The 26,834-nt window shown below is 37.8% G+C and overlaps 1 protein-coding gene across 3 annotated transcripts in view; it reads right to left on the reverse strand.

Moving 5' to 3' along the window:
- The window catches only part of PLCB1 (phospholipase C beta 1), a 587,065-nt gene that overhangs the window by 282,553 nt on the left and 277,678 nt on the right, over positions 1-26,834 (reverse strand). For all 3 annotated transcript variants that reach the window (XM_030915597.1, XM_030915595.1, XM_030915596.1), the window contains exons 5-7: positions 25,612-25,687; positions 17,763-17,863; positions 16,353-16,519 (exon numbers count right to left, since the gene is read on the reverse strand). In XM_030915597.1, the coding sequence (XP_030771457.1) occupies positions 16,353-16,519; positions 17,763-17,863; positions 25,612-25,687 (344 nt within the window). The remainder of the gene's footprint in view (positions 1-16,352; positions 16,520-17,762; positions 17,864-25,611; positions 25,688-26,834) is intronic.

Below are 26,834 nucleotides of genomic sequence, written 5' to 3' on the forward strand. Positions count from 1 at the left end.
GATGTCCTGAAGAGAGAAGCTCTGTGGCTCCTTTCCCAGAAGGTGCTTGCTGGTATTCCCAAGCAGCCAGAACCCATAGAAGCAGAAGTGTCTAAGTAGATGGGCCTGAGCCTTAGGGAGTTCCTCCTCGGTCCACCCAAGGGTGGCAAAGATGGAGCCGAGCCTGTGGTTATGAAAAGGATGGTCAATGACCAAGACCAGAAAAGAATGAGATGATGCAGGGCTACCAGCTTGGACCAGATTCCCTCTCTAATGCCCAGGCACTAGGGAAGGCTCTTAGTGCTTAGCCACCACTCTAGGTTATTTCAAAATAGAAATTGAGATAGAGAGAGAGAGAGAGATTTGTTTTCAGTACACTGAGAGTCTTCTCAAATGTTACCACAACATGAAGCCTTTCCTGAGTAGCCCATAAAAATAGCAATCTCTCCTGCTGGCACTCCTGTCTCATATGCTGTTTAATATTTCTCCATAGCATTTATCACCATCTGTCATTCTACTAATAGATATATTTTCTGGTATGCTAGCTTTGGTCTCTTCCTCCAGGGATTATGAGTTTCATGAGGATGGAGTGTCTTAGTTTGTGTTTCTCTCGAAGGAAATGAGACAGAACATGTACTTGAAGGTGATCCTATTTAAGGGCAGAGGGAGCTGGAGTATTTACACCAAGTCCCATCAGTCATTGTTTGAGAACTGCTTCCAGGGGGATAATTCCCCAGTACTCTTTGGCCAACCACACCCTTGGGAAGAGGGGGCTCTGGAAGCTAAAGAGAGCCTTCAGCAAAGAGATGCAGGCACTCAGTGGGAAGTCCAGCAGACAAGCAGTGTTTCTCCAGTTCACTGCTGATCTTCAGAACTCACAACAGTGCCTGGCTTGTAAATGCTCAGTAAATATTAATTGAAAAAATGATTATTTGGTGCCTGAATATTAACATTCATGTATTAATTTATATTGTGAGTGGTTTTGTGCTTCATCTTGGCAACCAGATATCTCAAATGATATTGTATCATAGACAACTAAAAATGGCAATTCCGAATTCAGCCATAAATGACACTGTAAAGGAAGGACTAAGAAGAAAACATCAAAGAAATGCAACGAACAGCTCACAGACCAGAACCAAGAGGCCTCGCTGGCGTTGACTAACGGTACCTTGAAGGCCAACAAATATGCAGAAGAAAGACAGGGAGGATTTGGGGGGCAGAGTCCTGACAAAGTCTTAGAAAGATTGAAACTTTTATCCTTACGTCCTACCTCTGCCTAGCAGAAGTGTTAACCAGACAGCATTAAATGCTCAAAGCTATCAAAATAGACCAGGAAAGGGGACTAGAATAATTCAGAATAGGCCAAATCAATCCTTAAGTGACAGCAGAGTTGGCTGTACTTCATGACATTGCACATTGTGAACCACCTGCTCCATCAGTGCCCTCTCTTCTTAGCCTCCTTTGCTGAGCCCTGGTAGAGTTTCCTATTAGATTCACAAGTAAAGGATCTGAAATAATGTATTAGGCTCTCACTTTCCACCAAGTTCATGAATGTGACTATTTATTTTTGAGATGGAGTCTGGCTCTGTTGCCCAGTCTGGAGTGCAGTGGCAAGACCTCAGCTTACTGCAACCTCTGCCTCCCAGGTTCAAGTCATTCTCCTGCCTCAGCCTTGTGAGTAGCTGGGATTACAGGTGCACACCACCATGCTTGGCTAATTTTTATATTTTTAGTAGAGAGGGGGTCTTCACCATGTTGGCCAGGCTGATCTTGAACTCCTGACCTCAAGTCATCCGCCTGCCTCGGCCTCCCAAAGTGCTGGGAATACAGATGTGAGCCACCGTGCCCGGCCAAATGTAACTTTAAATAAGGTCAGCTAACACAAGCGGATGCTCCTCATTTAACTGAAATTTCTGAGCGCAGTAGCAAGTCCTCAGCACCTTATTCTCTCATTACATTCTGCATGAGCTCTGTGACTCGGGGAAAGAAAAAAGTACATAGGGCATAGTCAAAAACTAATCCTTAAATACAGCTCATGGCACATTGCTAAGGTCTCTGGAAGGGGCCCCACTGAGGCTCTTCCCTGCTCGATATGCTATCTGGATGGTTAGCTAGGATATGCCCCCATCATGCCATTAAATAACTAGCATGGAACTGCTCCTGAGCTAGTCCTAAAAGCAGTTTAAAGCAGCAGCAGCAAAGTGCTAAAGGAAAAAGGATCAAGGAAAGAAAATGTGGTAGGCCATGCTTACACATGCAGTACTAAAAACCAAAACAAAACAAAACAAAACAAAACAAAACAAAACAAAACAAAAGGGTATGACAGGAAAGTGCAAGGAAAAAGAGAGCCTTAGAAGAGTTTCATGATTTAAAGTATTTCCAGCATATTGTTGAACAATCTTTTATGATACACTACTTACTATATGCAAGCATTAACTCATTTCATCCTCACAGTAACTCTCTGTAAGTGGCTACTTCTATGACTATTTTACAGATGGGAAACCTGAGGCAAGTAGCTTGCTCAAGGTTTGTGCCCAAAGATAAGGTGGCTCAAGTAGCTTGCTGAGGGTTGCTCAAGGTTACAACTCATAAGTGAATAAGTTGGGATTTGAGCCCAGGCGGTCAGGCTTTGTGTTTCATGCCATTAAACATGATGCTATGCTGCTTGCTGTAGAAGACATCACACATCATCCAGTGATAGAAGAAGGTAAATAACCATAATTATCATAATAATGGGAGCTACTATTACTGAGCATTGACCACACACCAGGCATAGAAATCCTATGAGAGACATACTTTTAAATTCCCATTTTCAGTTGAGTAAACGGAGGCTTAGAGATGTTAGCAACTTGTCTGAGGGCACAGAGTTATTTACTGTGAAATGGATCTGGATACCATGCCTGGGCAATGGAAAGACAGATAATGGTGGGTAGGGTTGATAGTGCTTATCCACATAACTTTCCTAACACGGCCTGGACTGGGGGCATGGATGATGGGGAGGAAAGATGTCCTGCCTTCTTGGCAGTTGGCTTCAATCTGGGCACTCTGCATTGGTCCTAAAAGTAATCCTAAATGTGACCAAGGCAGAGTTTTCCCATGATTTACTTATCTCTCTAAAACGTGTTACTTTAATCTTTCTGTGTAAAGAAGCTGAGCTCCGGCGGACAAATGACCCATTTGGCAGAGGCGTGAGGATTAGCTCTTTGATTTGAATTTGTCTATCAAGGTCCAAATTCTTTTCCCGACTTAATTTACATTCTAATCTCTGCAAGTAATTTAAAGGCATCCTCTAGCATTTTTATCCTCCAACCCATGAATCTGATTTTTAGGAAGAAAAATGAAATATAATAGAAAACTTGTCATGCCAACATGAGGACAAGAGAAGTGGTGAACACAAGAAGTGACATTGTTTTGTGGGCTTTGCAAAAAATATGCAAGTTAGCTTTAAAAAATAAAAATAGCTAAACACATGCAAATAACATCTTCAGAGCTCTGCAGCACAGAGAAATCTACAAATTTTGCCTTGGAAGACAGATGGCCCATAAATCCACGTAGAATCATCACAGTCAAGTTGGGAAAACTGGACAATGTGTCTGCCAGCTTGCATGGACACCAGCCTCCTTCTACTGTGCCAAATGCCAATTAGGCAGGATTTGGCACTCAGATGTTTGGATGTCACTGGGATTAGGTGATTGAGAATCCATTCATCATTGCTCAATCTTCACTCTTAATGCAATAATACCAGAGCATACTGGAATGCTACCAGCCCAGTGGTTTAGCACCTCCTTAAATCACTTCTAAGCACAGCACTGAAAAGCAATTTCTCGGCTCACGTTTTTTCCTGGTGCTTTGGGCCTTGCGAATTCTGCTAGATCAGCTCACAGAAAGTAAGTGCAAATGGCATTAATATCCCATGGCTCACCAAAGTCTATTTGCCTATTTTAAGAAATAATCTAAATGTTCCCTTCTCAATTATCTTTGCCTCGGCACAAACTTTCCTATCACATTGGCCAGCTAACTGTGTTTTGTACATTATATGAACTTCACTGGCGTCTTTGGTTATTTTACCATTTTTCCCCCTAAATCTGGAGTCGGTATGTTCTGCACCCGTTTCCATGTGTTATTATTTTATCTTAAGTTGAAAACTGTCACATATTGTTATTCCATCTTGATTGCAAAAACTGTGCTATTACCATAACTATGTGCAAATACAGCTCCAAGATACAGTGTGATAATGGCCCCTAAATGGCTATGTACTCTTCTCAAAAGCTCCTGCAGATTGGCTCTTCACGCAGTGCTCACAGCTTCTGTGTCCCTGCAGTTTCCCCTGTATTAAGTTGTACTATTTGATGTGGTTTTGTGTGAAAATTCTTAATAATAACACCTTACTTTGATTTAACACTTTGCCTTTTTCAAAGTATTCTCACATCTGTGAGTTTATTTACTCCTCATCCTTCTATTTGGTAGGTAGAAGACAGTTTTATTATTTAACATGACAGATAAGCCAACTTGTCCCAAGAGAGATTAAACAGCCCCTTTAAAATGACATAGAAAGATAAGAACAGAATCCAGATTAGAACCTGTCTCTCTTAAATACAGCTTGAGAGCTGTGTTTGGAACATAGATTTGTATAAGGACTGATTTATCATTTAAAATTATAGGTTCTCAGAGGGTAGGACACCAATTCCATTGCCTTTTATGAGTACACTGTCACAGTGCTTTATGAGAGGAGACCCTCCACAGTGGTTCCTGACCATAATACAAAGGAGGAAAAATGTTCTAGCTCCTTCACCAGAATGTCATGTTTCTTGATCAAATTGGACATTGGCTTTGTATGAGCAAGGACCATGGCCTTCACTTTGTTTATATCTCTTCCATAGTCTAGCATAAAGCCAGGCCCAGAATATTACGTTCTCATTAATGCTTTCTGACGAGCTACTTAAAACACGTTATCTTTTAGTGCCCTACATGCCACTTGTCTCTCATTTGGTCCTCTGCTCTGCAGCATAAAGCACAGCATGGAATGCCAGTTTCCTCTTCAGATGCCTTCAGCACATCCTTCCCCACTGTACTGACTACAGAGGAGGTTCTACTACATTGAGAGCCCTGAAAGATGAAGAATCATGCCCTTTCATTGTCTGACTCAAGGGTTGACACAGGTAGCAAGACTAAAAAAACTGTGTGTTGAGTAAATAAACCAACGAGTAAGTCAAGAATAGCATGAAGGCTTCCAGTCAGGTCACAAATGTTACATTTTTAGACTTACCTATCAATAACTCATTCTCAAACAGTATAACAAGTCAAATTACTGGACCATCCAAGGAGTCGGTTTCCTCATTGTAAAATGGGAATAATAATATGGACTTGAAGACTTGTCTGAGGTTTTGTACAAGAAATAGAAAAGCTGAAAAATGTGCCATGGCAATTTGCAGGTAAAGAGCTTAGAGCAATTCCAGAAACTCCCCATAATGTCAATAAACAAAACTTCCCTTTTCCTTCAAGCTTCCCTTGCACATAGTTATTCAATAGATATTTGCTAGATGAATGAATGGAAGTACATTCATGAATGAATGGATATTAGCTAGATGAATAAATGGAAATGAATCGCATTATACCTTGTTTTATAATTATTTGTAATATTAGAATTTTCTCCTTGGCTCCTTGAGAGCAAATACTTTATCTGGACTTTGTTCCTCTTTCTAGCAGTTCATAAGTTAGATGGGTAATACACGATTGTTAAAGTGTCCACACAACTGCATTAGGTATATGTTAGAATAAAGAAATGCATTCAATAAGCATCAGGTACTTTGAAGGATCTCTTTTTTGACATGCTGGAGATTCTTGTTATAGCTGCAGAGTGAGGTGGGAACATCCTTTTTAGTATCGTGAACAGTGTTTTGCTGGTAATAATATCATAGCAGACTGTATTGGTGCTCCAGGAGATACAGCTGGCCTGGACTTGTATCTGCATCTCTGCCTGATGACTGACTTCATGTGGTGCAGGCTGGAAGGGCCTAAGAATTAACACTTCCTACGAGCATCCTCCAACAGTGGCTGTGGTTGGGAATGACTGTCTCGACAACACATTTTTTGTAAGCTGCTGTCTCTTCCTCGTTCACACTCCCTACTGCCCTACTAGTACTTCCTGGAATCACCTTTCAAACTCTGTGGACTTGAATCTTCTTTCAAAGTTGGCTTCTGGGAAAACCCCCAACAAAGACATACAGCCACATTGTTCAGAAGCACTTTTTTTGGGCTTATTTTCTACATATAAGGTAGAACGCTTAGATAAGAAGTTTGATTTTGTTCATCATTCTCAATTAACTCTCCTGTTAAAATAATGCTATGCCTATCTTTGCTGTCACAGCTGGCATCCTAGAGACTGCAGTGATTCAGAGTTAGGACAGATCTTCCAGAATCTCCGTAAGAGATTAGTGAAATCCTTGCTCACTTTCCACTTCCTGGCAGGATTCCCTACCATGATACACTTTTCAGCTTTTCTATTAAGGGTTAGCGTGGAAGGTCCCTCCCTCACTTAATCTGGTTTCCCTGTGGTTTGCTTTTTTTTTTCTGCATTCGACCTGTTTCCCTCCCACTTATCTGTTGTATCACATTGATTATTGACAAGACCCTGGATAATGCCAATGTTAGGAGCCAAACGCCTGTGGCTCTGTGACCTCTTTCCCTCCTAACACAGTACAACCTGTCAGCCTGTTTTGACTAAGCCAGAGTCCCCTGCCTCCCACCCCTACATTGCAACCTACTCCTAGACCCTGCTGACAAGGGGAAAGGTATACTAGCCAACAATTATCAATGCCGTGTTCTGCTGGGAGGTCACATCTAGGGGGAAAGAAGCCATTCTCTGCTGTGTCCCAATAGCTCTCACATGAAATGGCAAGGCACCTCTGAAAGGTGTGATGAAGGAAAGAAGTTTTAACAAGACTCAGCAGACTATGAGGTTGATGAGGCTACCAAGCTCACTTCTCTATCCCATGGACTGGCATTTGATTTTACCTTTTACTATTTATAGTTTTCCTGTCTGGTTATTTTCTGAACAAAGAACATTTCAGCTGTGGGTAGACGGGGCTGTGACTTTCTGGCCAGAGCTGTGGGCCTGAGCAGACACTGAGGTCACTGAAAGAAAGAAGAAAAGAAACAGGATTCCTGGGCCAGGCCTTTGCCTTTCCTCAGGCCCCGGCCCTGCCTTCTGGGAATAAAGGAAATGTAATAAGGGAAAGGAAAGCAAAAGGAGTTGCCAGGTCAACCAATGAACAATAGATCCACAATGACTATCTTGAAAATTTTTTTTCATTCTTAGGCAATGTGAAATATTTCAGAGAAGTCTATGAACATACCAAACATGAAGTTAAGAAGAACTTGGAATGCACTCGGGGACGACAATGCCATTTTTCTGTAACCCTCCGCAGAGGCTGGAGCGTCAATAGATGGAATTTAAATGAGATCTCGATCAATAAAATCCTAGAGTAGCTTTTCAGCAGCTTTTTCAGTGCAGTAACTTAATTAAGGCATGAAAAACATTGGCTACATCATGTAGTTTTCCTCTGTTTTTGTCTTTTGGGAAGAAAATTGATCTCATTTGTGTTGAGTTTGTTGATTCACTTCGGTTCTGTTTCCTCAACTACTTTGTAGGTAATCTATATAAAATGACTTAAATGGATGCTACCTTAATTGTAAGGCAGATCTTTAAACTAGTCAGTATTTCCTTCAGAGGAGTTTTTAAACTGAGCATCCTGAATATCCCAGGGTTTGGGCAGACATCCCTGTAGAGAATGGGGTGGGTCAGGAGGGCAGACAGTGGCAGGGCAACAGCCACCATCACCTGTGTTCCAGGCTCCCCTCTATTCCACCAAGACAGCACCTTTAAAGCTTTTCCCTACATATTGGCCTTTCTCATGAGATTTTGTTAGAAGAAACAAACAAAGGGTGCTTATGTCTAGGACCAGTCTGGAAACCACTGCTATAGATATTGATCAATAACTTCTAAACGGACTGTGTTGCAACTTTTTTCTAAGCAAGTCCTTATGGAGTCCCTAGGTGGATGTCTGGAGTAGCGGGAAGAATTCTGCAATCGGACAACGAAAACAGGGTCTTGGTCCCAACATTGCCATTTCTGCAAACTGCCTCTTCTAATAACCTGACAGTTTGGCTAAGCTAAATGGCTAAGTCCTTTGTAGACTGGAAATCTATGATTTGAGGCCACTGGCCAGGGCTTTATGATTGGAAACAATGAAGACAATAACGTGACAGATTGGCAGGAATGATGAGGCATAGCCTCTTTCCATTTTTTTTTTTTCTCTCAATGCTCAGCAACTCTGACCTTACTCATCTTTCACTTTTGATTCCCTTAAGGCCATTTATAGAAAAGTGCTTGTCTTAGTTTGGGTTCTTCCAAAAGCAGGATCTGAGACAAGGATTTGAGCGCAAGTAGCTTTTTTGGGAGTTGACCCTATGAAACAACAGTTGAGAAGAGAAGTGAGACAAGAAGGAAAGGTAGCTAAGAAGGAGAAGGTTATGAAGCAGGTTACAGCTGTGGTCAATTAGGGCTCAGTCTCACCAAGGAACTCTGGGAGAAAGCAGAGAACACACATCAGAACTTTGCAACCCAAGGGGCATGGAAGATGAGGTATTTATTCTTCAACTACTCCTGAGGCATACAATCCCTGGGAATTGTAGCCTGGCTGTGGATGGACTGAGAGAAGGCCCTGGAGAGTTACCAACTGTGTAAGTGGCTGAGTTGGAACCATGAGTGCCAAGGGACATGGGACTAGCACAGGTGTCTGCTACATTGCTGGTCTCATCCCATTTTACAGATGAAGAATCGGAAGCACACAAGTAAAATCTCTTGCCTGAGGTTTACTGGCTTCATCATGACACTGTGCCAGCCTATTTCTTTAATCTGGGCATGTTTGATCTTTCAAGGATGGAGAATAGAGATTATAATCATCACTATCATTAGTTTTTATAACTTATACCTAGTAAAGTGAAATGGTGCTGGAAAAATATGATTACAAAAATCTACATTGAAGTGATAACGAAGTAAACAGCAAGAGTCGAGTGTATATCCTTACTCTTATGACTATAATTATAATTCCATTTTAATTAAAAGGTATAGAAAAGAATGATTGAGTCAGAAAGGACGATTTGTGCACAGATATGACATGCCTTATTTTTTTCAAGTTTCATTAATAAATGATTATTCTTATCCTTAATTGTAGTACATTAAATAAGCCTGTTAGATGAGAAACAGCAATGTTCAGGAATACCTCAGCCCAAGGCTCTGAGTCTCACTTCTAAATTCATAAATGTTTTAAAATAATTTGGCATAAATGTCAATGATCACTTTTCATTAGTTCAGGTCAACAACGATTTAGCCGACAACAATGAATATATGTAACCTTCTTACCAAAAGCATCTTATTTAATTCTTCTGGTAATTCTCTCAGGAAATAATTTCAAAGTTGAGAAAACTAGGGAGCAGGGCTAATCAAAGAAGTTAAATGGCTTGGTAAGGCCAAATAAAGAGTCATAATGAATGACTGATTTCTGACCTAGTTTTAGTGTGATCTATTCTTTTTATCTGCCAAGCGACCACTATTCCTTCCTCTAGGAAGCATATCCTGGTTGAATTTTAGGGAATCATCTCTCTCCAATTGTCGGTCCATGTGGTTTGTGCTTTAGGTAGTTGACCCCTTATGGGCTCTTGGGGAAGTCATATGACTTAAGCCTGTCTGTTTATTTTTATCCCATCCTTCAGGACACTGTGATTCTAATTTAGAAGTGGCCTTGAGTGACTGAAGCCATGCCCTGGATTCTGGGACTTTCATTGGAACCATGAGTAAAAAGGATTTCTTTTTTTTTTCTTTCTTTTTTTTTTATTATACTTTAAGTTCTAGGGTACATGTGCATAACGTGCAGGTTTGTTACATATGTATACTTGTGCCATGTTGGTGTGCTGCACCCATCAACTCGTCAGCACCCATCAATTTGTCATTTATATCAGGTATAACCCCCAATGCAATCCCTCCCCCCTCCCCCCTTCCCATGATAGGCCCCGATGTGTGATGTTCCCCTTCCCGAGTCCAAGTGATGTCATTGTTCAGTTCCCACCTATGAGTGAGAACATGCGGTGTTTGGTTTTCTGTTCTTGTGATAGTTTGCTAAGAATGATGGTTTCCAGCTGCATCCATGTCCCTACAAAGGACACAAACTCATCCTTTTTTATGGCTGCATAATATTCCATGGTGTATATGTGCCACATTTTCTTAATCCAGTCTGTCACAGATGGACATTTGGGTTGATTCCAAGTCTTTGCTATTGTGAATAGTGCCATAATAAACATACGTGTGCATGTGTCTTTATAGCAGCATGATTTATAATCCTTTGGGTATATACCCAGTAGTGGGATGGCTGGGTCATATGGTACATCTAGATCTAGATCCTTGAGGAATCGCCATACTGTTTTCCATAATGGTTGAACTAGTTTACAATCCCACCAACAGTGTAAAAGTGTTCCTATTTCTCCACATCCTCTCCAGCACCTGTTGTTTCCTGACTTTTGAATGATTGCCATTCTAACTGGTGTGAGATGGTATCTCATTGTGGTTTTGATTTGCATTTCTCTGATGGCCAGTGATGATGAGCATTTTTTCATTCAGACATGACCATATCCAGGAGCTCAAGTCATGTCATCAGTAATTGTCTTTGTTCATCTCTCATCATTTTCTCTTACTGGCTCTAGTTCTTGGGCAGATTTTCCTGAATGCCAAGACAGCCACTAGCAGCTCCAAGACTGTAGCTCACAGACACAAAAGAAGAGTAAAAAGGATTTCTGTGTACTAGGACTGGTGAGCTACAGTCTTGGAGCTGCTAGTGGCTGTCTTGGCATTCAGGAAAATCTGCCCAAGAACTAGAGCCAGTAAGAGAAAATGATGAGAGATGAACAAAGACAATTACTGATGACATGACTTGAGCTCTTGGATATGGTCATGTCTGAAACCATTAACACCTTGACTTTTTGCTTATATGCACAAGTACATTTATTCAGTGCTTTAGTTTGAGTTAAATTTCTGCCATTTTTCAACTGGAGGAGTCTCACCTAAAACTACAGGTTTCAAGTTTCCCAAGTCCAGTCTCTTTCTATCACTCTCAGCCTATTTCTTGGTGTTGACAATGAGAGAACATAGCTGAACTGTATAATACTTTAAATAAAACTATATTGAAAATGCAATAGGGCTTTTTTCCTACTGATACAATCATTATTGGCTTAGGTCTATTTAAAGGAAAAAAAGCTAAAACACTTGCTCTATCTGAACTGCTACTGCTTTGCTTAAAACCAAATTGCTTCGCCATTATAATTTTGAGTTCATTTCAACTATTAAACTATTAACTCAGTGAGTAGTGATCACTAAAAGGGACTATATAGCTTCATTTTTATGATTTAATTACAACAAAGTGGGGATACTTCTGTATAGTATGCCTTATAAAAGTTTAGGAGGAAGAACTGATGATAAAAGGAAGGTAGTTTGAAACATCTGCTATTATAATCTGCTACATTAATTCAATTATTTAACAAACACTCACAAACACCTGATCTTCACAGAATAAAAGCATGAAAAAAATTACTATTTTCTTTTGGTTTGGCAGTTTATTTAAGTAAAATTTGACCTTCATTCATAGATATGTAAGTTGAAGTCTGCATTCTGTTACCAAAGTTACCTATAGACTATTTTATTTTTTCAGGCTAATTTTACTCACTGTCTTTCATCTGAAGAGTTTAAGTGATTAAAAAGATAACTGTTTTGAAGACACTGATCTTGAAAGTATGACATTCATGAACATTTTGTTTTCAAGAGGCAGTGGTCATTGCATATTCCTGTGCCAGGAATATCTAAGTCTACAGTGCAAACAACATGGAAAGGAGGAAACTTTTGCTGACCAGGGGCCATGGCATTTTTCAATGTGTGATTTTTAAATAGTAAAAATAAACCAAACTCCCAGGAGAATAGTATCCTCTGTGACAAGATTCAAATTCTCTCTTTGTGGAACCCACACACATGACCCAGCCTTAGACTGCATAGAAATCCTCTGATTATTTATAACCAACACACACATCTCCTGAAACAGAAATTTCAGCATGGAGATGTGGCTGACATGCTAATTACAGCAAGTCCTCAGAGGATCAAAGTCTATTGTCTCTTCTGGAGTTTCATTTCATACTTTCATGTGTCACCCTTTTAGTCAGCTTAACTATGGTCGGCTTTGGCATTTGGGCTTTTGATGACACTAAAAATTTTTCATTTAATTTCAAGTCTATGTTTTATGTAAAAATTATATAAAATGCAAATAAAAGCTAAACAGCATATGTCAGGTTTGTATATTATTTATTTGTTTAATACCTACTTTAAGATATGCTTCTTGATATCAGAGAGTGTGTGTGTCTCTGTGTATGTGTACATATGTTGTGTGTATATATGTTATATATGTTTATATTCTATTATGTATATTATGTGTGTATCTTATGCTTAGCATTTTATAACAAGTATAGGCTATATGGAAGTGCCTTTCTCAGGTAAATAAGACTTAATTTCCTGATTAGCACTGAGATCAACACCAATTTAACTAACACTTGGGCACATCTGAAAACAGTTAAAATGAAAGCAGCAGAAGAATAAATTATAATGTAATATTAAACTTCCCTACTTATTTTCTTATGTGTTTATTGATCCAAATGTATTAACTAGTTAACTAAAAGTTTAAAGTTTTAAAGTCTATAGCTCATCTGTGTTAAAATCAATTCAGCCCAAATGTTATCTCTTCCATGAACTGTCCCCTACAGGAAGAAATCCCTTTATCTTCATGCTTACTGCACTTTTCTCTGTACTTCTTAGAGTTTTGCTACTCAGTGTGGGCCTTTGCTCAGCATCTTCTGCCTCACCCAGTAACTTGTTAGAAATGCAGAATCTTGAATCTGCATTTTAACAAGGGCTCAGTTGATTCAGGTGCACATTGGGTTTCAAGAAGTAATCTTTAGATATTATATTAATTATGGATATTAGATTATTAATATATTTACCTATTATATTAATAATATAGAATTATACATATATAATATATATATATGTTTAAGAGGACTGCAAATCTCTAGGGACATAGGGTTTATCTCTGGGCCTGTCACTGTCTGTAGCCTCTTGCCTTTCACTGAAGAGTTATTAAATACTGAAGTTATGAATGACTTAATGTAGGCTGGCTTGTAAGTTTGAGTTTGTAAGACTAGAACACCAGAGACTGTGTGCTTCTGCTAGTACCATTTGGCCTGCTTTAAACAGTGATAGTAACAATTTAGGCCATTTACTGAATGACTATTGTGTGCTGAACTAAACATTAACAGACACAATCTCACTTTATCCTAAAACAAGGCAGCTATCATGAGTCCCTTTTTGTGTACATGACTTAGAGCTGAAATGACCCTACTAAGGTCTTTGTAATTTGACTTTCAACTCCTCAAGAGTTGAATTTCTTTCATATGGATTCCGGAGAAGAAAGATCTACAGATACAGCCAACCAGAACTTCTGAACTGGTGCTGGAGTCCCCTGGGATGTCTGAGGATGCATGTTATATGGTAGCAGGTGGCTGGCCCATTAGCTACATTCCAGCTGTTGGACTCCAAAGCCTCTGTCCTTCCCATGTGCTAGATAAGGCTTTAGATAGAGATGGCATTAGCCAAAATTTTTCTGTACAGAGACCACTAGGCAACATTCTTAAGTGATCAGTTGGGGCACAAATACTTTGGGTCACTGATTAGATCCCATCTGCAAGTCTACATTAAGTATTTCATCATGAGCAGGTGCATCTTCTAGGTGCTGGGGAAAATAAAAGAAAGTTTAAGGCCCAGAAATCATGTGATCTCCTAGAAAAAATAGATAACGACACCTGAGGAATGAAAACCAACACACTACACTTCAAAACATTGAGAAGAGTTAACACTTATTCATCGTGTTACACAGGCCCAGATTCTTCTTTCTAAATGCTTTGCAGGTTTTATTTAATTCAAATCTACAACAAGCAAATCAAGAATTCTTCTGTCCTTAATTTTGAAGATGAAATAATGAAGCATAGAGAAGTTAAGCACCAAGGCTATATAACTAGTAGGGTGGATCTCAGCTTTGAAACTCAAAAGTGGAACCACTATTCTATGTTGCTTCTTTATACTGCTATTAAGGTTGACACAGAGGTTTTGTGATCAATGTCATATTAAGGTATGGAAAAACAGATAAAGTTGCTTTTAAAACATTTAAATTTTAAAATATTTTGTGTGCCTCTTTCGATTTGAAATTCATAAAATGGCACTAAATAATTTTGCAAATGCTAGGAGAGGGACATCATCTTAATTTCCATTAGAATCAAAATGTGTTTTTCTAGGGTTATAGGGTTTTACAGTAATCTATCACAATGTTTTCTCTTTGTACCCTCTACATTGTGCAAGTCATCAGAAGATGATGTACAGAGGCATCAGATACCTGCTGAAGCCTGGGCCATCAGCAGTGTGGTGTGAAGGAAAGAGGAAAGGAAAAGGCTTACACTTTGGAGTGTTTCACTGGTTTCACAAAAGCTTTCTGTTATCCTAGTGTTATCGGCTAACTGGTTTTTAGAAGTGTTGTTGGATTTGTTGTAACAATGTGTATGTTATTTTTGGAGAAGTTTGGATTTTAGAAGAGAACTGCTAAGCTACTTGGGCGAAACCTCCAAGATGTGCCCTGCTTCATGATAAGGGGAAATCTCATCTCTTGTGTACTAGAGAAGAAAGGGCAACCTATTTAAGTAGGTTTGGAGGGGCAGGCCTGGCCATGCCAAGACATACTGTTGGGTTAGTTGTTTCCTTTAACTAATCTCACCTTCATAGCATCAGTAAGAATGATGACAACAACTAAGGCAAAGTGCTTCACCAAGAAAACAAATGAAAACTAAAAAATTGCATCTAAAAATTCCCAAGTAGTAGCATGTAGGATATAATTAATAGATTTTACATTTATACTTATTCTTCTTCTGTCTTTCTTTCTTTTTTTTTTTTTTTTTTTTTGGGACAGAGTCTCCCTCTGTCACCCAGGTTGGAGGGCAGTGGCGCAATCTCGGCTCACTGCAACCTCCGTCTCCTGGGTTCAAGCAATTCCCCTGCCTCTTTTGAGTAGCTGGGACTACAGGCGTGTGCCATCATGCCCAACTAATTTTTGTATTTCTAGTAGAGACAGGATTTCACCATGTTGGCCAGGCTGATCTCGAACTCCTGACCTCAAGAGATCCACCCGCCACGGCCTCCCAAAGTGTTGGGATTACAGACGTGAGCCACAGCACCTGGGCCCATTTATACTTCATGCTTTCATTTTCCACTTAGAGGACCAGTTCCAGATTAAATACAATGAGTTAAAAGACTTTTAAATTTACTTTTATGATAATCATTCCTATTTATGACTATAAGCTTGCTAGAGCTATTTATGTTACTTTGGAAAATGCCTGCATATTAATACACAATTGATTTCTTTTCAATAATTGGTTAATTGTACTTTATTTTCCTCCCTATGGAATATCTAGGCAATCTGCAATAACATCAGTGATAACACACTACTTTTCTTGGTGAAGATATTTCAATCCAGATGAGAGTTAGTCTTCGCAGTGGAAGATCTTGTTCAGGGACAGTGCTGCCATATATAGTTGAAAACTTGCAGTAATTACATCTTCATGATCTTATTTTGGCAATTCATTTTCCCAGAATCAAAAATATAAATTTCTTAAAAACTTCCAGGTAACTTAGAGCTGCCTTTGGGTTATCAATTTTTGGGTTGTTTTGTATTTACAACACTAAGTTTTTCTACACAGAGAGCCAAATTTTAGACTATTTCCCCAAATAGAAAAATTTATCAGATAGTATATACTGGAAAAAGATAAGGGTCTCATAGACTAAATATTCTCGTCAGTTTTAGAACTTTAGAAAAACCTGTGGGCCACTTCACAGAACTTGCTAGAAAAAGACCCAAAAGGGTAACCTAAAGATAGTGAATTTCCTGTATGAGAAGTATGTATTAAGTCACTGGGTGAATTTGAAACAAAACAAAGGATTAGACATTTAAAAAATATGTTACATGCATTCATACATATAACAATAAGGACAAAAAAAATCACACAACGAAGTTTAAAGAAAAACCTACTGCACTGAACCTCCAAGTGATTTCAGACAGAAAGGGATGCCTTTGTAAACAGAGGAAACTAATCTAACAATCATTGGTGTTCCTAACTCCCAGGGTGTGACTACCCCCAATCAGAAACAAGAGCTTCCCTTTTGTGTGAAAGGAAGTACTGACCTTTTTTGGCGAGGCTGTTGTTGGGTTCATACTTCTCAATCAATACTTGGACTTGCTCTTGTTTTAGCGGTGGATAAAGTATTTCATTAAGCCGAGGATCTCGCTGCTTAAGGTTGATAAAATCCATCATCTGGTCAACGGTAAGATATGGTTTGCTTTTGGCACCACTAAAAACAGTTAAAAACCAAAAAAATAAGAATTTTTTAAACTAAGTTTCATTCATATATTTGCATTTAACTCTAGAAATAAAATCCTGCTATACTTGATAAGAAAATGCTATTTTGAAACTCTTACCTTGCCCTAAAAACATGATTTTTATACCTCTATGGGCTGCAAATATCTTGTGCAATTGCTACCACTAAAACCCAGTGCTCTTGAAAAATACCAAATGGGTAAGAAAACTCACAGTAGAAAAACACTGCATCATATGCATAATGGTGCACCACTCTAAACTGAACACAGAGGTTTTTTTGATTATGACAGTAAATTTTTGGTTTAATCATCCAGCTCCATGTCCCTAATCATTTAAAGATGTATTTATTATCATTACTTAAAGTAAACAACCTGTTTGAGGATTTTTAAAAGTTACAGTTAGGCTTCAACAAGAGACTATAACTCCTCAACATACCATTCAAACTTCCCATTTCAATTGTATTGATCATCTAAAGACAAAGTCAGTGGTACAAATGTTGCAGATGTTCAATAAATATATGATGGCAATGAACAGCACAAAGCAAGACTATGCAATGTCATTTTCAGCAGTACTGTTTGCCTGTCTTCCATTTGAAGAAATCCTTATTTTGTTTACCACATTTTGTATTGTTTTTCTGTCATGTAGATTTCAGTATTTCAGGAAAGGTAAACTGCTACTTTCCCCATATTTGCCTTAGTGCCTTGGTTTCTTTCTTTCTTTTTTTTTCCTTTTGTTCTTCTAATCTTTCAAAAAAAGTAATGCCTTAATATAAGTTTATAATTTCTAACATAAAAGCAAATAATTCTTCAGCTAAGGGGGTTCTTAGTAATCCAAACTTCTCATGTTGCTAATGTGGCCCAGAGAGATAAAATAACTGGTTCCCAATCCAGAGTTCTTCCTGCGACATGAGTCTATCTCCACTAAGCCAAGATGACTCCCTGTTCTACCCATAATCCTTGAACCATACAAAGTTATCTGAGCATACAAAAACAACTACCTCCGACAATATATCACAGCAAACTTGTACTCATTGAAAGCAGTGGTTGCACCTCATGGGCAAGATTGTATGATCCTATCCAAAACATCACACAGGAATATTGCTTTTAAACATAGTGTATGATATTCTTCCATCTCCAATTACCACTCAAAGTCCTGCTCTAGTCACCTGAGAATCAATGAAAGCTGAAAAAGATGTGGGTTAAAATGTGTACTCTTACAATTCTGAAAAGATGTTATCAATTTCAGGTCGAGGGCAAAGGTTGTTGAGGAAAACTCTGTACACTTCTGGAGTGAAATCTTCTTGAGGTATTGAATCATTCTGGGAAATAAAACAACAGAGTCAGCAAATGGTCTTTTTCTTTCCCCAGCTTCCTCCCTCCCTGTTTTTTCTCTGTCTCTTCCCTCCCTTCTTCCTCCCTTCCCTTGCCTTCTCCCCCTCTTTCCTTTCTTTTTCCTTTTCTTCTAGGCGGTCAGAGTAAACATTCATAACATACCTATGAGGTCAACCGTAGTGTTCATTTGGACACTGACTTTAAGATGTCAAACCCTTTTTTCTGTGGCTTTTTCAGTTTAATTTAAGCTTGAGAAGTTTCTCCTGCTAAAGGGATGTTAACGCCATTTCCTACATACATTTTCTAAAGTAAGTTAGACCTAGGAAAGATAGTCTGTTTGGCAGAATTATTTTTAGGTTTTTTTTTTTTTTTTTTTTTTTTTTTTACTTGAATCTTTTTTTTTTAAAGTAATTACCGTAGAGACAGACAGAGTCAAAATGAAAACATAAATTCCAATTTTGTGTCATTTTTTTCCAATGTTCCCTCTGGTTTAAATAATCTGATAAGTTGTAAAACAGTTTTCATAAGTAGGACAGCACTAGTCATTATTTTTCCACTGATTGCTCCTGGTCCTATTGTTTAGGAAGCAAGTCATTGATATAAAAGGCCACTTCTATGACTTATTTTTCTGTTTAGTTGGGCTGCCATGGAAACCGGAAGCATGTATTCAAGCCTTTGTTAACAGGAAGGACATTTTTCATGCAGTCTTCCTATTTCAGGTACGTGTTAATGTGATTCTTTTTCTTTTTCAAACCCTTAAACAAAAGAACACACCCTTCCTTTTACTGTTTTCATATGTTTTGAAATGTACAGTTATACGAATGTCTAAAAATTATTGTCTGAAGTTGTTCACCACCTGCAAACAGATAAGAGAACTTAGCTCACCACTCGGCCAATAGCAGAAGACCCATATTTGTGGAATGAATGAATGAAGTAATATTTCCTTTACTAAATCCATGTATAGAGATAGAAAAAAATCTATGTTGCAAAACAGAATTTTGAGACAACCAAACAATACATGAATCATTATACATAGATGTGTTGTGTCATTATAACTTAGGCTACTTGAGCACAAACTTTGAAATAAACACAAGTAGTCAAATCCAAGAGCAGTGGGGACTTCTTGTGAATTGTTTTATTAGTATATTGGCATTCATAAAAAGGGAACAAGTATAACCTGCAAGCACGTTTCCAAAATTCCACTTGATTTATAGAAAGAGAGAAATCTCTTTAGCTGGAGACTGCACGCTTTTCAGTTCCACCCTCTCTCTAAGTTGGACACCTGGAGCTCTGTAAATAGTTTTAATAGATGAAAATGACCCTATCTACCTTACTTATTGGCTGTTAGGCACAAGGAAGAGAAATACTTAAAATCAATTGCGAGAACGTGCTCAGTGACACTGCTGGCCGACTCAAGTGCCTCCAGCTTTACTGGAGTTTATGAACCCCAAGCGTGTTCTCCTATTTTCCCTACTAAATACAGTTCACTTCACTTCCCCTTCTACCAACTTCATCCAACATACACATAAATTAATTTGATCTAAGGAGAGCAATAATTGTCATCCTTCACTTACTGACCTCTCTTTTCCTTCCCGTCTCAGTTTATAACTTCTTTTTCTGGAAAGCCTTGCCTTCCCCTTGAACTGGGTTTTGTCTTCCAATTGTGCACACATCCCACCTTGCATGTCTCACATTTCAACACTCAATGTATTGTGCTCCCAGCTATACAATTCTCTCTATTCTTTGCTAATCTGCAGATGCACACAAGCTAGGATGTGTGTCTTGTCTGTTAATGGCTCAATTTCCAGTATGCCACATAGAGTAGGTACAAATAAATATTTACTAAATGAATGGATGTAATTTATTGAGAAATGTGGAGAAATTGACAGCGAATACTCATGTGCTGTTATTTCCTTTGAAATATCAGATTTAACTAACATAATTTACATAAGAGTCCTGACACATAATTTGATGGAACAATATGCTTTACTAAAATCTTACCATTGTTCATGCACCAGCTGTGAATTAGGAGGGGTCAAATTAATGAGATAATCTGAATAAACACAAATTATTTTCATTGCGAGTTGGATGTTAGCATATTGAAAGAAGAAAACATTTCAACATAGCTGATTTTCTTTGTCTCATTTTTCTTTTGCCCAACTTGACTGATGAGGATACCCCAAAGTCTTTGGGGTTAGTAGGTGAAAATGGAAAAAAAAGTGTTCGGTAAAGAGGAGTTAAAATAAGTAAGCATCATTGAAAGCTAAAATGAAAGGGTATAGGAGAGATGTTTAGGTAAAAGCTATGGATAATCCCTAATTCCTTGCAGTTTAAACAAGACTGAAATTCACAAAGCTAATTCACATACTTTCTCTTTCTGGATCTCACAACTTGGTGAAGTGAATGGCATGGATTCATTTTTCCTGTTTGTCTAGGAGGAAAGCCAAGGTCTCATACTCTAAAGATCCTACCCAACATTCAAATATTCCTCTGTGAACCCTTCCTGACCACATCAGCTAGACATGACACTACTTTTTCTTTGTGTTCACAGTCTCCCTTTATCTATCTTCATCATTGCATCCTTCCACAGCTTTTCCTTTATTTTTTATATGTCTTATTTTCTACTGAACTATGAGCTTTTGAGTGACATGACAATCTCTTATTGAATTCCTTTGTGTTCCCAGCATGGTGCCCGGCATATAGTAGATACCTAACCAGTGTTTGCTGGATGAACCCAGGAGATGATATCAGACCTTGGGTCTTCCCTTTTAATCCAGGACTTGGTCCATCACATCAGGCACCCAATATAAAATGCACTGTCAGTGATTACTTCTTGTTGTTTGACCTTTTTGAAGGATGACTTAAGAAGGCTAGTATAATCTAAATTAGTAATGTGAACCAGGCCCATTTATTTTAGAAACTGCAAAGTATTGGCAAACTTGAAAAAATTGAATTGTTTCAATATCATGCTTGTATATAAGGACTCTCAAGGGAAAAATTTTAACAATCTTGGTGGTAGCACTGGTGGCATTTGCATTTCTAGATTTCATAGACCTGGTAATGAATATATCCAAACGCCAAATTAAAAATAAAAACAAGATCCCCCCAATATATGCATATGAAAAATACTCAAAATGAGAATAATAATTAGCATTTACAGTATATCAAACATAGTTCTATGAGCTTTACTTGAATATTTTCATGTAAGCCCATCAACTCTATGCAGTTGGCATTATTACTATACTACTTTTATAGATAGGAACACTCAGGTGCTAGGAGGTTACAAAACTTGTCTAAGGTCCTGGGTGAGCAAATGGGTGTGATGAGGTGACAATGACTATATTTTGAATCTGAGTTGCTTAATTCTATACTTCACACTGTAAGCAAGTACACTAGATATTCCTATTAGTTTTGGGATGGTGGTTTGCATTTTCTTTGTTATACATTTCTAGATTTAAAAAATAATTATACGAGAAAAGGGTACTTAAATTTCGGAAAAAAATTCAGAAAAAAATGTTATTTTAAAATATATTAATTCATCGAAGCAGACTCTAATGAATAAAGTCCATATATAGACTTGTTTGTCTTGACAAGTTGATGGACAATTTCCCAGTAAATTCAGAAATTCAACATGTTGTTAATATTTTTATTCTGAAACCATAAAGAAAACATTGAATTAGCCAATTAGCCAAGGAATACATGAAATAATTACAAGTAAATCACTCATAATGAACTGAATACTTAATGTGGTTTTAAAGTAGAATTTTGATATTAGTGACATTAAGAATCACAAATACAAAAATGATTGTTTCTGATTTATATTCAGGATGTAAGGCATAGAAGAAAGGCAACATACTACAGTTACACACAGAAGTCATTTTATACATTTTATTCATAGTATTTAGTAAAATTTATACTATTCTTCAAATTTAAAATAATTAAGTTCTCTTTGTATTACATGTGTGTCCATCAACTACAGTAAACTTTATTATTTGAAACAAATACATGGGTTTATTCCTGATCTTCGTTAAAATGCAACTCCATATGCCAGTGCTATGGCAAGACTACAATACAATTCCAAATGTCACTGAGCTCTTTTCAAGTTAATAAGCCTTAAATCAAGGGAATTTGGTGCAAATAAACTATTTTCAGTTCTCAGAAAGTTTGTGGGTAAAGTGGTAATTTTTTGAATACGGAACAGTTTTCAAGGGTCTCACTGGAAAATACATTTGGGTTGTTAACAGAAGGACGGCAATTGCTTTGTCTCTCTCTTTGGATTCAGTACTACCTTTTAACAATTACGGTAACTTCAGGCTAGCAACTGTAATTTCGAAAGAGTAGTACCTTCTAAAGGAACGTGTTATTCTAGTGGATCATGTTGGCCAGGATACAAGTTCAAGTACCTTATTTATCCCTAACAATGTTCACAAAGATCCTGTTTAAAAAAAAAAAAAAAAATCTCAACAGGATATCCACTGTATTTCTGGTAATATATCTATTTACAGAGCACAATTAAATCTAGTTTAAGTGACTTGGCTACAAAATATGCTCCCATTTATGCAGAACCATCTATGATTTATATAACCCTTTTCTTCCGTGGCTTGTTTAAAATACCTCTTGTCAATATGACCAACATTTTTTGCTAATTAGTGGATATTTTCTAGAGTCATTGTTATGTAGAAATGAAATTTTCATAGAGATTTAAAATGGAGTTTTGATTCGTCATAGTCAGTTCACAGAAACATTTATTTCCTAGCTCTGAAACTGTCTTTGGTTTTTAGATTTTTAAAAAGCATTCTAATTTTATAAGTCATCCAAGTAAATTATACTTTACTATGAATAACAATTTTTCAAAGTTTTAGCATAGAGGTTGTTTTTTAAAGTTATCTCCAACTTTAGATAATTGTCATTACATTTAATTTGTTAGAGATAATTTTTTCCAATTTAAACATGACTGCTGTTATTTGAATCTCATTTTCCTTTTAAATTTGTCTGAAGTTGACATTGGTCTGAAAGTTTGAACATACAATAAACATAGTAGATTACATAATGTATATTTATTGACTGAATGGTCAAAATCCAGTTGTTTAGAGAATTACAATTTACGGGGAATTGGTTGATGCATTTAATTTTCTATTCCTTCTTTCCCTTAGCTAGATTCATAAGTTAAATATTTTGATTATTATATTTTACGAGATGTTATCCAGAAAAGGTAAAATCAGAAGTGATTGCAAAGGAAAAAGAATTCTTTGCATGTCTTTGCAAATCCATCTCTCAGGTTTTCTCTTTATGCTTGAATGCAGTGGTCTTTTTCAGTTGCTCAAACCCAGTAGGGTAATTATTTCCAGCCTCAGGGATTTGCATGCATTGTTTTCTTTTTCTGGAATGAGCTTCCCTTCTTGCAATAGTAGCTCTCCAGTCTTTCTTTTTATAGCACTCCCCCCAGTTTACAAATGCATTTGTTGGCATGCTTATTGGCTAGTTTCCCCAGAAGACTCTATTGTCCTTGAAACCTTGAGTTTCATTTTCTTCACTACCATATTCTCAATGCCTACGGGCACATAGTAAGTGCTCAAGAAATATTTGTTGAAGTTGGGGACAGGACTTTAATTGTTATATTGTTTCTACTCCAAAGCATCTAACAAAAAAGCAATAGGAAGCAGGTTCAAACATTTTATTTTGCTTGATAAAATGAAGGTGAAAATGTTTTGGGGGAGCCTTTCCACAGCTCTGCTCACTTTTTGCAGCCTTATTAGCTTTTTCCACCTATAGAAGAAAGGTGATAGTGGAGAGGTGCTCTTCTTTCTTTCTTGTGACCTACCAAAGTTGTTAATGAACTTTGCTGTTTGGAAGAGTCTTCACAACAATAATTGGCTGATAAATTTAACCATGGCACTCAATACTTTTATAATTCAATCATAAGTCTAAGAATGGTTTTGCAACCTTATTTAGTGCAACTTGAATATTGCTGGCACATTCTGAGGGGCTCAAAGGTTCTTCCTATATGTTATCCTTCGGTAAATGCTTCCTTGTTGCTTAGATACTAAGATAAAAATAATTTGTAATAGAAAGGAGAGCTCTGCATGAGAAAAAAGTTTTATGCAATGGACTTCCAGAAACAACAGTAATAAATCATTTTAGAGCCAGTAACATAGAAATTAATCAAAATGAAAGCAAATCATTTCATTTGAGGTGGTTAATGTACGTGATGTACCTTGTATGTGTCAGGCATAAAAACAAAAAGCATGTTACATGCTTGTCCTCTCACTTACTTTACCACCGTATGAGCAAAGTAGGCGTTATCCAACCTAGTTAGATCCTACACCCCTCTCAGTAAAAACTTTCTGAGCACAACTCTGTAAAGCAGGTAAATAAATTTATTTATAAGCACACAGCACCATACTAATTGTGTACATAGCTTATAAATCTTAAAACTAAACATTCTAAAATGCTAAGGTGAGATGAAATTAATATTTCAGATATCTTGCTAAACATAATGGCTTCACATTGACCCAGGACCGGAAAGCCCCAAAGTAGGGCTTAGCCTGCAAAGGTTCTTGGCTTCACTCAGGAAATAATTCAAGGACAAGCCACTGGTAGGGTAGAAGAAAATAACCTCACTGAGGCAGCAGTGTTACAGCTCCAAGCCTGTTCCCGCAGAGCAGGGCTACTCCATAGGCAGTGTGCTGAGAGTAGCAGCTTAGGCAGTTTTGCAGTTATATTTGTACTGATTTTTAATCACATGTAGATTAAGGGGTGGTTAATACAGAAATTTCTATGATGGGATGGTAATTTTTGGGTCATGGGGTCGTTACCGTGGAAAGGGGTAGTAATTCCTCGGGGTTGCTCTGGCAACGGTAAACTGACATGGGCATATTTTATGGAAAGCTGCTTCTGCTCCCCCATTTTAGCTGGTCCTTAATTTGGTCCGGTATCCATACCCCACCACCAGAGTTGAGTCTCGCCTCTTAACTCAACACTATCATTAGCTAGTATCTTAAAAAAAACATCAAGAAGCGTTTATTGTTAATAAGTTTGAAACCACATTTCAAATTGTCATCTTGATAACTGTTAGCATTTTTTGGCTATTTAAAAAATATTACCTTATTAGGTAACTTTTTTATCTACAAAAAGCAAGGGTCATTCTAGATTGAAATACTGATTGGAGTTATAGGAGTAAAAAGAGGCCTCATCAGAGTCTTGACTGTTTCTAGCCTGCTCTATAAACTTTTCTCAGCCTTTGTTCATTATCCAGTTCCAAAGCTGCTTCTACATTTTCAGATATTTGTTATGAGCAAAAACCCCACCTCTTGGTACCAATTTTCAGTCTTACTCTGTTTTCTGATGCATATAGCAGAACACTTGAAACTGTATAATATATAGGAATCAAAATGTATTTCCTACAGTTACAAAGGCTGGGAAGTCCAAGGTCGAGAGGGCACATCTGGCAAAGGTCTTCTTGCTAGTGGGGACTCTCCACTTTGGCAGAGGTGGCACAGGGAATCAAATGGTGAGGGGGAAGAACATGCTAGCTCAGGTCTGTTTTTCCCTTCTTATAAAGCCACCAGATCCTCCCCCATGATAATCCATTAATTCATTAACCCATCAATCATGGAGGCTCTTATTTTCCTCTTAAAGGCCCTATATCTCAAAACTGTCATATTGGAGATTAAGTTTCAACATGAGTTTTGGAGGGGCTGAACATTCAGACTATAGCATAACACAACATGCTCACCCTTGAAGATGGAAGACTACAAGCCTCTAAAGCAGTTTCAACTCGCTTCCGGTCTGCTGAAAACAAGCGATATATGCTGTGAAGTGAACACAACAAAGGAGAGAGGTTTAAGTGGCACATGGATCACAGCACTAATAGATGATGCCAACTCAAAATATTCCATTCAGTCAAATCTATTTGTTATTCATATTTAAAGAATGAAAAGATACATTCCTCCATGCATTTGCATCTGTCTTCTGAAAGATCAACCTGTGTGCTTTTTAAAATTAAGGTATCCAGTAAAAAATAAATATTTTAGGACTATGGTGCTGACCCAGTTAAAAAATATTGTATTAAATAATCTCCAATATTAAGCACCAAAATAAACATCCTTATTAATTCTGTCCCCTTGCTACTACTGCCCATTGCCCCAAGGTGTACCTTGCATTATTAATAAATTCCATTTTTAATTTCTGTTTATTTTTAAATGAATTTCTTTTCTTTTATTTCTTTTCTTTTCTTTTTTTTTTTTTTTTTTTTTAGAGACAGGGTCTCACATTGTTGCCCAGGCTGGAGTGCAGTGGCATGATCCCAGCTTACTGAAGTCTTCACTTCCCATGCTCAAGTGATCCTCCCACCTCAACCTCCCTAGTAGTTAGAACTAAAGGCATGTGTCACCACACCTGGCTAATTTTTTTAAATTTTTGCAAAGATGGAGTCTCACTATGTTGCCTAGGCTGCTCTCAAAATCCTGGCCTTAAGCAATTCTTCTGCCTTGGCCTTCCAAAGTGCTGGGATCACAGGCATGAGACACTGTGCTTGGCTTAATTTGTGTATTCGCAGAAGCTTTCTAGTAGCTTGTAAGTCAAAAGTTAAAGACTTTTGGCTGAATATGACCTAGAGATGGACTTGTTTTGGTTACTAATTTGATTTAAAAATAAAACTTAAGTACTGCACAATTTAATATACTAATTTAGGTTTATGGGTTCCATAAAGACATTAGACAATCTAATACCAGGTGCTCACCAGTCCCACCGGATATATGGTGGAGATGAGCTGTTGTCTCCTTTAGACAAGGTTTGCTCTTCAGTTTTTCCTCCTCCTCCTGACCTGTTTCATCATTTATATTCCCTGCCTGGCTCCAGTTAACATCTGAGGTTGCAACCCCTGCTTGAGGGCTACAGCCATCTTGGTAGAAAGAGGCACTGAGGTCAGCCAATTTCCACTCCCAGAATAGATCTGAA

This window comes from Rhinopithecus roxellana, chromosome 13 (assembly GCF_007565055.1).
Source record: "Rhinopithecus roxellana isolate Shanxi Qingling chromosome 13, ASM756505v1, whole genome shotgun sequence".
NCBI lineage: Eukaryota > Metazoa > Chordata > Mammalia > Primates > Cercopithecidae > Rhinopithecus > Rhinopithecus roxellana.